The sequence below is a fragment of the Petromyzon marinus genome, chromosome 19 (genome assembly GCF_048934315.1).
Source record: "Petromyzon marinus isolate PM22_M1 ecotype Great Lakes invasive population chromosome 19, UKy_Petmar_22M1.pri1.0, whole genome shotgun sequence".
Lineage (NCBI taxonomy): Eukaryota > Metazoa > Chordata > Hyperoartia > Petromyzontiformes > Petromyzontidae > Petromyzon > Petromyzon marinus.
This window is the reverse complement of record NC_133685.1, coordinates 1,291,169-1,305,230: the sequence shown is the minus strand read 5'-3', so window position 1 is coordinate 1,305,230 and position 14,062 is coordinate 1,291,169. Positions and strand designations below refer to the sequence as shown.

Sequence of the window (14,062 nt, the reverse complement as noted above, 5' to 3'; positions counted from 1 at the left end):
CACACATCTATGCTGACTATGTTCACCAACCCAGACTGACCAGCATGATGAAGTATGGTCAAACAACCCCGCATGACCCGCACGGGGGTGGGGGGGTGAAGCCCTCGCTGACCAGTGTATTGACAAAAGCGCTGTACGATCGCTGTACGAGTGCTGAACTCTGGCGACAAAATCGTTGCGTTGGCGGTGCCGGCTCACGACGGGCCGCTTCCCTCGCTGTGCTCGCAGGATTACGCCGAGAAGGAGAAGGCGATTGCAAAGGCGCTCGAGGATCTGAAGGCCAACTTTTACTGCGAGCTGTGCGAGAAGCAGTACTACAAGCACAAGGAGTTCGACAACCACATCAACTCCTACGACCACGCGCACAAGCAGGTGAGTCCTGGCGCAGCAGCGATGCCCGGCGCCCGCGTGGCGTCGTACGCACCCTTGGCCTACGGCGGACGCGAGTTACAAACGAACGAGCGTTTTCCCGCGATCGGTCCAGCTGTCGAGTGTGCAGGTGGTGTAACAGCACCGGCAGCCCATGAGCACGAGCGGGCCCAGACGCCGGGTTATAAAGTGAGAGGGAATTGATCACAGACGGGGTGGGCCCATTTAGTTCCTCGCTCCAGGGCCCGTGCCAACTACGCGATGCTGCTGCAGCCGCTGCCTAAAGGACGACAAACAGCTGCGTGACAATGCATCGATTCGCTCTTACGCTACATCGACGAGTTGAGGGTGTGAATGGTTGTATCGGCTGTTTCATTTCATTTTTGCACAACTGCTCGCCCAGATGTGGGCCCACCTGCAGAAACCGTCCGATGGCCGACGACATCCTGGAGAAGGCCACGCTGCCGCCTTCGGTTGGTGGCAGGGTGGCGCAGCAGTAACACGTGTCCCTCGCAGCAAGAAGGGCCTGGGTTCTATTTCCAACTCGGGTGCCTTTCTGCGTGAAGTTTTGTATGCTTTGCATGGGTTTCTTCCCTTACAGGTTCTCCAGTTTCCTCCCGTAGCTTAAAAAAAAAGAAAACCCATACACTGTAACTGGCAAATCTTGACTTAAAGCTTTTGTGGCTGCAGGAATTCATATTCTTCGGATCTTTCGGTATAGTCACGTAGATAGGTTCAAAGAAAATAACAAAAACTACGACGTTTCCATTGCAACACAAGCTGTCGTCACCAGGAAAACGGGGATAGCTTCTAATGGCAAACTGTTTATAAAGGTTTGAAAAAACAGCCTACTTTTACTTATGCAGTTGGGATGGCAGAGAGCAGCATGGCCCCTCTCCTGTGAAAACTTGGCAGGACCCTCCTCAAAAAAAGAGTCTTGAGACTCAGGTGAGGCTTTCCTGGGGTAAACAAGCGGTATGATGATATTAATAATAATAACGCAGCCTTGATGTCACAAGCAGTCTTTGCACTGCACTGGCCTTAAGGGAACTCATAGCAAAATGCCATGGCTGGTTTGGTTCCTACTGGAGAGGAAAATATGTATGGAAATTGGTCTTAAGATAGGCTGCACCAGAGGGTGGCAATGTAATTTACTATGGTGTGCGTGGCTTGCGTGTGTGGGTTTTTTAAACGCTGTAACGACCTGAATATGCCGTCCTAACCGCAGCATCACTCAGCTCTAATACAGTTATCAGAACGACGCCACAAACGGTGCTAAATCACAGCAGGGTGCCCTGGCAAAGCACGTTAAAGTAAATACATGTTTTTGAAAAGGGCTGATGGCTGTTCAGTACGAAAGTAATGATGAATCGTGCAGACCGCGTCTGTGCTGTGTGCCAGCTGCACTGGGTTTGTTTTCCTTTGCCATGGCCTTGCATGAACACAGGAGCACATCGGTTGTGATGCCTGTGCAGAGTGGCATCTGGCTATTGAGACAGAGAGACGTTTTATTTTTGTTCGTAGGCTACTCGAGTGCCAGGGTGCGCCGCACGCCAACGCCGCGTACGCGACATTAGCGCTACGCGGCGTTGCTTAATTATGCAACCCTAATTGTCTCTGCACACTTCACGCCATTTATTTAATTAATCACGTTGTTACTTATTTAAGACGTGCTCAGTTTTAAAAGGAATTTAATTCACAGCATTTTCAAACGCACGCATGCTAGCACAGTTACGCGTCGCTGCTATTTAAGCAAAATAGGCAATTTGGCTTTCACGTTTTTTGCTATGGGGACCCACGGTGAATGCAGAACTAAATTGCATCCGTTTGTCTAAATGCAACGTTAAACAAAATTCCTTGGACAACTTTGACGATTCTACAGTTTTATTTACTTGGGCAAAGCCGTGTTTAAATTTGGAATTGTGTAGAGTGCATAATTATTATAGCGTGCACCTTCTCAATCTTCCCAAATAACTCCCAGGGCACCGGCAATGCACGCATCGCCCTTAGCCAGCCGGTTCAAGTGTCTCGCCGCCGAAATACAGCGTTGCTCGCGTTGTCTCTCGGCACCTGGATGGGTGTTTGCATTCAGAATAAGAGTGCGCGGAAGATGCATTAGTCTGCACAGCCCTAGGGGGCCAGCTACTGCTGTGTTAAACGTCATCAAACATTCATAAGTACCTGCAGCAGGTGTGCCTTGGGCCGCCACATGTCGTCTCACCCGATGGCTGTTGCGCTGCTGTACCAGAGTGTGCGCGCGTGTGCCGGCTAAGCATTGAGCAGGGCAGCGAGCGCTTTTTATGCTGGGCGTATGATCACAGTCATCACTTGACATTGCTTTTGCAGCAGATGTCGACATACACATTCGGCCTTTCTGTGCCGCGTCATTTCGGAATCGTAGCCGCCGGGTTTGAGTTCTGCGCACGTTCACATTGTTCACATTGTTCAGCCGTCTATCGTCGCGTGAACTTGCTAACATTCTGCGTGTCGGCTCGATTGCAAATTGCTCAAGTAACCGGCGATTCCAGTTTATTTGCACGTGCACACCGAGCCCTTTTAGTCAATCCACTACTGGATGAGGTTCTCCCCATGCCGTGCAGCCCCATGGGGTGTTACTTGATAACGCTTCACCATGCTGGTCAGTGTGAGGGCATAGCTGTGGGAGCGTAGAAGCACAGTACAAGACGAGATGTTGCTGCATCGCCCACCACGTTAGCCCCACGGCCTACAGACACGCGCTGTGCATGGTCGTGGCCCATCCAAGCACTATTTCGCGATCCCGGGCACTCGGCCGTCGGCTGGAAATTGCATGACAAGCTAATTCCCTTTTTAGAACGCAATCGTGAACCGCTCCCGTCGGTGTTTCGCGAGCGTCGAGGGGCCAGCTCGCTGCTGTTTGCGATCGCTGCGGGTGAGCGCGCGCGAATGCCCGCCTGCGCCCGCCTGCGCCCGCCTGCGCCCGCCTGCGCCCGCCTGCGCCCGCCTGCGCCCGCCTGCGCCCGCGTGTGTCGTGCCGCAGCCGTAGAGTGACAACCGCCCCCCCCCCTCCCCGCCTTTCGTCGCCGTGACCCCGTCCTCCCACGCTCTCTCCCACCCACTTCTCGGCTCATGTATAATGTAGTTGTGGCAGAGATCTGCTTAGTGCACCCACGGGGGACGTCGGCCTCTGAATAAATGACTTACAAGTGCACGCGGCGAAGGCGTTTTCCATCACGGCTTGCCGCGGCTCTCCGGGCCGCCGCGGCAAGCCAATCTCAGCCGACTCGGCTCACTCGCTGCCTCGCCGGAATAATCGGCACCCGGCCAATGCATTAACTGGGCACCCGAACCAAATATATCACTGTCACGTTAATGGGCGCCGGGATTTTTAAGTTCGTCTCGTGATTGTTTGAATTCAGAATTTCCCGTGGTCGGTGTAAGTGGCAAGTTGATTTACTGGGAGGGGATGGGAGGGGGGGCAGTAATGTATTTTGTTTGAAGCATTATGCATTCGAGGCTGAATAAAACTGCAAAAGGGGATTTGAGTTATTCCAAGGCGTGTTTTATTGTGCTTTTGGGTCGACTTTCTAAAGAACAAGTACATAGTTGCATTGGGAACAAAAGTTACGAAGAAAAACGAATGCAGGTCCTTATTTTGAAGAGTGCGTTGAAAGTGGGGGGAAAAAACGGCAATGTGATTTGTGAAGCGGTGAGACATAATCGGAATAGCTTGTGATGGACGTGGCTCCGGCTGAGCTGGCGAGCACCGGTATTTTTCCTGACAGGGCACTTGGCAGCAAAATAAAGTAACTTTGATAATAGATGATCCCTGTTAAGATTGTTGTACTGTACAAGAATGCGTAATGAAAAGTGTAACTGCTCGACAACAACTTTTTCCGGGGCATGCACTCAAACCGCCCGCGTGCAGAGCCCCAGCGTATGTTGCATTTGTCAGAGGAGAGACGAGAAGGGCAAAAGTTGGGTTACGTATCAGGATTACGGGATGCCAAATAATTTCCCGCTGCAAATGCTCTCGCCTCACGGAACCAATTTGCTTTATTTTTTATTTTTTGCTTTTTTGCAGAGGCTGAAGGAGTTGAAGCAGCGGGAATTTGCACGCAACGTCTCCTCGAGGTCGCACAAAGATGACCGCAAGCAGGAGAAGGCCCTGCGCAGGCTGCACGAGCTGGCTGACCTACGCAAGCAGACGGAACGGTGAGGCTCAGCGCCAGCTCCCGCCTGGCACCACCGCCACCACCACCACTACCACGCCGCCGCCAGCGCTAACAAACCCCTTCCCAAAGAAATGCGAGCCTTATTTCCCAGTGTGGGAAATAAGTTCTGAGCTGCCATCGCAAGGTGTCCTTGGATGCCTTTATTCATTGTTGTGGGCACATTATTCAAGGAACTTGGGCACCCTTAATCAGGGATCCAGGCCCATCGGCTGACGTGAAGAGAATGGGAAATCTCCAGCCCCTGCACTTGCCGCTCCCATTCCCTATCGTTCACTTGGGGGGCATCTCCGTGTCAGAGCCGGCCAAGCTTGTGTACTCTGTAGAGTGCACCTCGTAGTGCAATTGAACGACTGCGCTGATAATTGCTTCTCGTAAAGAGCCGCCCCCTCCGCCGCCCGACCTACGGGGCCCTCCGTCAGACCGGCCGAGCGCGCCGTGAGCAGGGGAAGCGACTCGGCCAGTGTCGAAGACAAATTGAACCTTCGGAGTAAACGCGCGACTCCTCCCCACCTCGGAAAAATAAGGTGTCCACGTGCAAATATCCAACGAGCAAAAACATTTAATGTTTGACGCGTTTCCATGCCTCGTCCCGAAATCATTTTGGTAGCTTTCAGGATGGAGGTGATTTTTGCGGCCACGAAGCGCGCGTGTCGGCGCCATTGTAGGATCTCTCCGCAGCCCCCCAACGGTTTATCCAGCGAGACGCAGAAATCCGAGCGCAGAAGTGGCTTGGGTTCGTGGCAGAGCATGAAACCAAGTCCTTGCTGATCTCGCCAAGAAACATAAAGCATCATCTTGCAGTGCTGGCTTTTGGCTGACCGTCGAACAAAGACGGTCACCTTATCGTGCTCGTTCAGATGCGCTTCTGCGGCCGTCTGGAACCCTCTTCCGATATTAGGAAGCCACTGTTGAGCTATGCATTTTTAAATCATCTAGCTTGACAAAATAATTACTTAAGAACTGCTTTTCGTGTTTAGTTTGTTGTCCTTCCCCCCGCACCTCCGACTAACATGGTTGGCTACGTAGGGTGCGAAAGACGTTCACTACACACACCCATACGTACACATACAAGTCGCCTCGATCGGGGCGCTGAGCCGGCCGCCGTCGCAGGGCCGTGCTGGCACCGGCAATTTACGAGACGCCTGCTGCCCCCTTTCCCACGAGGAGCGTCGCGCGCTCGTCACATCACAGGGCCCCTTTTGTTCTTTTGTTAAAGGCAAAGGATCTGGCAAACGCATTGAAGCAATCTGTTTACAGAACGTTCCACGATATGACACAAGTGCAAATGTTGGACTTGACAAGCGACAAGGGAGCGAAGGGGGTCCCACTTCATTAGCGGGGCTACGTGCACGCGCGCGTTGTGGTACGTCGCCCGAGCCGTGTTGTTTCCCACGCGAAGCGAGCGCTACATTCATCACGCAAAGTAGCTTCAAGATCAATACGTTTGTTGCGCCCGTCAGAAATTAGATTTGCGATGCAGGGTCAGAGGGATGGGGTCGCGTGGTATAACGCGGTTATCCGGTTTAACGACGCCCCGCATGGCGCCCCCCCCCTCCGGGTTAGCCGTGCCGCAGAAGAGCGGGAAGCTGAGAGATTGGCGGCGCGTTGATTTACAACGCTTCGCATTCCGAGTACCGCTGTAACTACGTTAGCAAGCGTGTTCTTGTGGCGGGGGGGACCATTACCGTTTGCTCTGCCAGCGTCGCCGTAAATTCCAAAGTGTTCACATTAATTGAAGTACCCATCTCTCACGTGTCACCACTAATTTGCTACACCCCTTTCCTGAGACGGAAATACTTTTTAATTAAATTTGCCCCGTTCGCTTCGAAGAAAACTTTGCAAACATGGTAAGCTCCCGGCGTAGTGCGTAACTACAATCCCAGTTGCTGTTAAATTTTATTAACGTCTTGATGCAGTGGCTCCTTTTAACTGCTTTGTATGCATGTAAATCAATTAAATATAAATTGATCAATTAGGATGTAGGATGCATGCCCTTTGAAGTTCGAATGTGTGATGTATCCCGGTATAAATCTTTAAATGTAGCGCATGAGAGTTTTATTTTCTCACTAATTTGCCGTATTGAAATTTCAGCATTTTGTTTTAGAGCCTGATAATTGTTTTTCTTTTACTGCAATCGGTAGTGCTGCTTTAACACAAGGGAAAAATAATGAAAATGGAACAAGATTAATGGGTTTTTTTGCTTCCACTGCAATGTTTACCGATCCAACGTGATTCCGAGTCGTACGGCGCGTCGTTCGGCATGTTGTCCGACGTTTCGCTCCACCTGCCGACAACTTCTTGGGGAACCGATTCCTCTGGGCAAAGCGTCGAACATCGCGCCGAACGACGCGCGGCGCGACCCGAATACAAATCGGAGAGCCTCACGGGCATGACCGCAAACAAAAAAAATCCTACGTGGCGCCGTTCCAATGTTAACCCATCGCCCCGTGTCGGCCTGCGCAGATCTCCGGGCAGCACGTTCAAGACGCTGTCGGAGGGCGAGTCGGAGGACATGTTCTTTGGCGCCGACGAGCTGGCCGAAAAAATGGGCCTGTACGCCGAGTGCGCGACGGACTCGTCGCCTTGGGAGAAGGGCAGCGAGTCCCCGCACAGCAGCACCAACAGCCAGGGCGCCACCGCCATCCAGCCCTTCGCGCCCAAGGGCGACGGCGACAGCCCCGCCACGGCCACGCAGAAGCTGGGCGTCTCCTTCTCCTTCTCCAAGAAGAAGGCTCCCTCCAAGCTCGAGTCCTCGGCCTCCGTGTTCAGCGAGAGCAACGAGGAGGTGGTGGAGTCCAAGGAGGTGACGCTGAGCTACAAGGGGAAGCTGACCTCCCTGCCGGAAGGCGTGGTGCCCACGCCGAGCGAGGCCGAGGCCGAGGCCAAGGCCAAGGCCGAGGAGGAGGAGGAGAAGGAGAAGGCGGCCGCGGCGGCGGCGGCGGCGGCCGAGGCCGGCCGTCAGCGGCGCCGACCCAAAGAGCCGGAGATGGCGACGGTGATGGAGTACTACTACTACACCCCCCCGGCTCACTGCAGGGTGAAGCCCAAGTTCCCCTTCATGATATTCTGCAAGTCGGCCGAGAAGGTGTTGGATCACGACCTCGACCCGGAGGAAAAGAAAAAGGCCGAGGAGGAGGGCGACAACAATAAAGCCGCGGCCGGCCAAGCCGGTGACGACCCCGGCGAGGCGGAAGAGAAACAGCAGGGGCCCGGTGACGCGCCGCAGGCTTCAGAATCGCCGGCGGAAGGTAAAGATGCCAGCCAGCCTCCGTTGGAGCGGCCTGATGAAGAAACCGCAAGCACGGACGCCTTCACCACCGCCACCGCCGAGGACGACGTCAAGACTGAGACGGACGTCAAGGATGAAGCGCACTGCTCCTCCTCCACCGCCACCGCTGCCACCACCTCCGCTGCCGCCGAATCACCGGAGGCAGATGCCGTGAAAGTGGAGAAGCCGCGCAAGGCGGCGGAGCCTTTTTTTTCAGTGCTGAGCCGAGATGAAACGACCACCCTCCAGTGGCCTTCAGAGCTACTCCTGCACACAAAGACGGAGCCTTCCGTCTCGTACAGCTGTAACCCTTTATATTTCGAGTTTAAGCCGCGGCTCAGGCAGCTTAAGGGAAAAGTCGGTCCTGCGGTTCCGTCTGAAGGTTGCGAGCAGCCCGGCGAGCAGCCCAACCCGACGAAGGCCGAGGCGGAGGCTGACCGCGAATGCAAATCTGCGGAGGGGGCGGCGTCGGAGGGCGCCGCTGACGAGGCGGTCCGAGAAAGCGGCTCCTCCGCGACGGCGCTCCCCTCGCTGGACACGGCCGGGGAGCCCTCGGCGGCCAAAGGCGGCACCGCCACCCCAGAGGTCCGGGGCCTAGCACCGCCCGCGGCCTCCAAAGCGGCCAAAAAACACAAGAAGCACAAGAAGTCTGGCAAACATTCGAAACGCAAATCGAGCAAGCAGAAGGGGGGGAGCAAACCTGGCAAACCCGGCCCGTCAGATAAAGAGCAGCAGGGCGCGGGGGTGGGGGCGGGGACGTCGGGGACGGCACCCGGGCTGCAACAGCGATCGCTTAAAAGCAAACACAAGAAGAAGAAAACGACAGAAGATAAGCCCGAGAAAGCGGCGGCAAAAGAAGAAAGTGCCAGAGCGGACAGCGGTGCGCAGGCGGATGAAAAGGAGGCGACACAAAAGAGGCACAAACACAAAGAAGCGGGACAAGCCCAAACGAACGCTGACGAAAAAGGTAAGAAGGCAGATCCCACGCCCCAGTGTTCAAGTGCCAAAACCCCGAGCAAGGAGAAGAGCGGCGACAGCCTCGAAGCGAAAACGCCCGACGGGCCCGGCACGAAGAAGTCATCGCGCTCGAAGCCTAAGAAGAAATCGCGGCACGGCAGCAAAGCGCCCGAGAGCGACGCCAGGGAGGGGCGCGCCGAGAAGAGGTCGCCGTCGTCCCGCCGCAGCGCCCCGCGCGGCGGAGACTCGGACAGCGATCGCTCGCGCGGCGGCGGCCGGAGGTCGGCCTCCAGACGGCGCCGCTCGAGCCACGGCTCGGACTCGTCGAGCAGCCGCGGCCGCAGCTACGACGGCAAGCGGTCGTCGGAGCGCGAGGGCTCGCGCCACCGGCGCCGCCGCCGCCGCCGCCGCCACTCCTCCAAGCGCAGCTACGATGCGCACGATGACTACAGTGGCTCCCAGCGCAGGGCAAAGCGGCGCAGGTAAAAGAGTGAAATTGTGCCGAAAGCAAAGTGAGCGCCGTGCCCATTGCCTCTCACCCTCCCACGTTTCTTTCCCCCTACGCACGTCACGCACGCGGCACGACCTGCAGATGTCGACGGAGTGTTTTTTTCTGCATGGCAAATAAATCATTTTTTCCTCCATTTTCACATCTGGAATGCAGCATTCGTCCATTTTTCCGCGCGTTCTTATTCGCGGGCAAACGATGAAATCCATCCCTGAATATCGGTAACCGTTACTATCGGCTCTTGGGCGATTGGCGTTCGCAGGTATTCGTCTTCGTCCGACGCGAGTTACCGCGGGAGAAGCCGCAGCAGGTCCGGGAGGAGCTACAGCCGGAGACGAAGCGGCAGCCGCGACCGCCGCCGGCGCGGCCGCGACGACAGCAGCAGCCGGAGCCGCAGCCGCAGTCGCAGCAGGCGCAGCAGCGCCAGGCGCTCGCGCTCGGGAGAGGGCAGCGGGCGCGGGCGACGCGGGGGGGGCAAGTGCCGGGACCGCTCGTTCGAGCGCGGCGCCAGGCGGAGGGGCGGCGACGACGACAGCAGCTCCGCGTCCCGCGAGCGATCCTTCCGGAGCCGCTCGGGCAGCTCCCGCGCGGCGACGGCGTCGGCGGCGGCGGCGGCCTCGGCCAACCGCCCGGGCGCCTCGCGACGGGAGTGCAGCCGGCGCAACGACGACAAGAAGCCCGAGCCGCCGCAGGCCCCTCCGCCGCAGCGCTCCACGCAAGCCCAGAAAGAGAGCGTGGACACGGCGGAGCAGCGTCGCGAGACCACGCAGGAAGAGCGCAACCTGGCGACGGCCAAGCGGCTGCTGGAGCGCATTCGCTCCAAGAGGCAGGAGCTGAACTCCCTGGACGGCGAGGGGGCCTTTGCCACCGCCACCAAGGTCGGGATCAGGCTCAAGGACCCTCCGCAGGGTTTCTTTGGGCCCAAGCTTCCTCCCACCATGGGGAACGTCGCCGTGCTGCCCATGATCGGAAAACTGCCCATTTGCAAGCGACCGTGCTTCAAGAAAGACGGCGACATGGACATCTGCACGATATTTTCCGATCCTGAAAAACCCACGTTGGAATCTTTCCTTCCTTTCTCTCTAAGCGCACTCGAGGTCGAAGCACAACCGCCGTTCTCTGACGTGTCGCCCACGGTGACCGAATTGACGCCGGGTAATGACACTTGCGCAGCTTCGAAGCAAGAGGAGCCTCCGAACGATAACGCCACGGTGCAAGACACCTGCACCAACATGGATCTGGAACCCGTGGAACCGACGTCGCTCGCCGACAGTCAACCCCCACCGCAACTGCATCTCCAGCTTCCACCTCAGCCCCAGGTGTCGCCACGGCCCCTACCGCAGCCTCAGCACCAGCCACACCAGCCCCAACAGCCCCAACACCAACACGAGCCCCAGCCACAGCCCTACTCCCAGTACCACCCCTGGCCACAGTCGAGCCCCATCATATTTGAGGAACCCAAGAGCCCCACGGAGTCCCTGGCCTCGTCAGAGTCGTGCGAGAGCGAGCGCTCCCACGACCGCCGCCGAGCCATTTCTCCGCCGCTCTCGGCCCAGCCCATCTCCTTCGCGCCGGAGGAGATGGAGAAGTACTGGCAGCTGCAGCAGCAGGCCCAGCAGCACATTCAGCAACAGCTGATGGCCAGCAAGGCCAAGAGCATGCCGCCCGTGCCCGTCATGTCGCCGCAGGTGCCGTCGCCCACGCCCATCATCCAGCACGTGGCGGTGCAGCCCCAGCAGCAGCAGCACCCGGCCGTGTCCATCTCGACGGTGCACCACACCCTCCTGCAGCACCACGCGGCGGCCGTGGCGGCCGGCCTGCACCCGCTCGCCGCGCACCACGCGCACCACGCCCACCACGCGCACCACGCCCACCACCACCCGGGCCAGATGCAGATGGCGCAGGTGCACGCGCTGCCGCAGCACCACCTGGCGCACATCTCCCTGGCGCCGTTCCCCGCCCACCACACCTTCCAGACGGGCACGGGCGGCCTGGTGCATGTGATCCCCGCGTCGGCGCTGCACCCGACGCTGGCGCTGCACCCCATGAGCATGCACCACCACCACGCCACGGCGTTCGTGCCGGCCATGCTGGCGCCCCACCACCACGCCTTCCAGTTGCACCCGCTCATCCACCCGGCCGCGTTTGCCGCGCAAGACGTCCACCACCACCATCAGCCGCCCTCGTCCTGAGGGCGACGGCCGGCGCCGGTCGCAAAGCATACCGGCGCTCGTAATTAACGCGACGTCGGCGCGCGGCCGGCGGACTTTGAGAGCGCGCGGACGAAGATGGCAATGCGTGAGAGGCGGGCGTCCTGCGGGCCCGACCGCGACGGACACGTGGTCTCTCTGTGTGTGCGTGCATCCCGTTCGCATCGGCGCGGTGGTCTCCGTGGCGCGCGTGACGTTAAGCGCCGTAGTCGCTGCCCCGTCCCCCACCCCCCCTGCCCTTGTCCCCTTCTCCTTAAGTTATGCTCTTGCCCCCCTTGATTTCTGTTGTGCCGTTTTCCGTCGCCCGGTAGAAAAGTTAATGAACACAGAGTTAAAAAAAAAAAAACAATGTAAATGTCAAAGGTGAGTTTGAGAATTGAGGAATGGTGTGGCTGCCCGGCACCGTGCCTATCGGGGAGACGAGGGTGGGGTGGGGACGATGCCCGTCTCCGTCTCGGCGAATGCTCCGTCACCTCGTGTTCGTTCCCCACGTCATCGCGTCCCACGTGCCGTTCGTTTGATGACGGTGCGTTCCTTCCCGTGTGTTGACCGCCACGAGGACTGGCCGTCAATGTCCCACCACTCGCACCCCCCTCGCCGTCTTTGTCAATGAACAGCTTCATCGTTGTTTTAAACTCATCGTTACTGTGAAGTGTAGGACGGTTGTGTTGGTTACTTTTTGTTTTGTTTGTGGGGTTTCTTTGCGTTGTTTTCTCGTATTACGTCGGCGCCTGTGTGTGTGGCGCGTGGCCGTTGCTTTTAAACACCCGCAAGAGAGAGGAACCGTCGCGTCATCCCGGCAATAATTTTGTAATTCGCCCATCTCATCGTGCTGCGTTATATATTATCAGTGAAACGATGTATCATTGTACGGTAATACAGTATGCAAACAATGGAGCTGCTGCTGGCTTTTTGTATAATGTAGAAACTGCACAGTTGTAAAGTCTTTAAAACGTGTGTGATGTTGGTGATGCGTACTGTCCATTTTTTCTATAATAGCCGACTTATGCCCTGCCGTGTCAAACACTCGTTTATCGTGACACGCGGTGGGGGGCGGGGGGACTTAAGTATAAATATTATTTTAAAGGTTTGTAAAATTATTGTAACTACTGTAAACCGCGGGGAGGTACAGGAGCCTTCGAGACAAATGACCCTTCTATTCGGCCGTTCCGCGTTGGAGCCTCAAATGGATCCCATCTTACAAACCGCAATCTCGTTCACATTCACGAGAGGGGGGGGGGGGCTCGCGGCTAAGGGAGCCGCCGCGTGTTTTGATGCCATTGAGCCCGACTCGCACTGCAGATATGTTGAAGAGAAAATGTATGTGCAAGGCCACGATGGTTAGAAAAAAAAGATTTTGTTTCAACCGGCGATCTTTATTGTGCGGGGTTTACGCCCACGCTGCACGATCCTGCCGAGCCGCTACGACGAACGGAGACCCGTAACGCACAAATCCAATCCGATGACTTGCGGGCAGCGATAGGCACTGCTTTGCTCTTTATTTTCTGAACAAGAAACAAAAAGCAAAGTTTGGAGATCCCTCGGCTTGAAATGTTTTCTTTCGACACTGGGCAACAATTGGGACTGCTTTGAACCCCCTCCCTACACAATTGGATAACGCTGAAAGGAAGTCCAGCCTGTTGGCACCGTAATGAAATTTCGCTCTGCCCTGCAATCACAGTCGCTCGCGTGGCCACTTACAGCTGACAGTAGCTAACCCTATTGCTCTAAAAGGGCTGTCTCGTACGGTTAATGTAGTAATGCCGGGCTCATGAGGTGTTGCTATGCGCGCACGTCTCGGCGTTCACCGATGCAATAATAGCGCAGTGTAGCAGCGTTGGCAAATGACGAGCGAAAATCAAGTGGAATCAGGAGCAGGGCAAGTAACTCGATGATGGGGCTACCCGTGGAAACTCGGCATTATGGGTGTTCGTCCGAAGGCTTTTGTATCTCCCGGCAGCCTGAAAAATGTCATGGAATACCTGCCATGAAATTATCATTCTGAGTTCTGTGTTCATTGTAAAGGAAATGTTTTTTCTTTTGTTAATAAAAACAAATGCTTTCACAAACGCTTTAACAAACGCATGTGCGGCAACAAGGTGTTGAGTGGATGTGTGGGGGGCCCTAATGGAGCCTTGACAAATACCGGGTTTCCTATTTATATTTTTGAATCGGTGCCGTTTATTCAAATAAAAGGGGTGTTCGTTTTTGTTTGCGTGCAGAAAACTGCTCGGACCGATAAACATTGTGTTGGTGCCTTTCCAAGGCACGCATCCGCCCCGCGAACAGGATAAACCTGTGTTCGACGATTATACGTCAGGCACACACACCCATGTTGAACACAGACATTGGGACGCATGCTATCCAATCACAGCTACAATCAGGACGCCACTGTAAAATCAGCACAAATCACATGGTGGCGCATGGCTCCAGGAGTAGACCGCTAATTATAAACAATTCCCGTTTTCAAAAAGTTGAACTGAGATTATTGTGAACAACATTTGTTAGTTTAAGCCAAGTTTCGTTCCGTAAATCT

General features: G+C 56.1%; 1 protein-coding gene across 3 annotated transcripts in view; it reads left to right on the top strand.

Annotated features, from left to right (window-relative positions):
* Positions 1-13,595, top strand: part of GPATCH8 (G-patch domain containing 8) — an 88,613-nt gene extending 75,018 nt beyond the window's left edge. For all 3 annotated transcript variants that reach the window (XM_032957326.2, XM_032957334.2, XM_032957337.2), the window contains 4 exons: positions 229-372; positions 4,433-4,563; positions 7,047-9,290; positions 9,579-13,595. In XM_032957326.2, the coding sequence (XP_032813217.2) occupies positions 229-372; positions 4,433-4,563; positions 7,047-9,290; positions 9,579-11,508 (4,449 nt within the window). In that variant the 3' untranslated portion in view covers positions 11,509-13,595. The remainder of the gene's footprint in view (positions 1-228; positions 373-4,432; positions 4,564-7,046; positions 9,291-9,578) is intronic.
* The last annotated feature ends 467 nt before the right edge of the window (positions 13,596-14,062 follow it).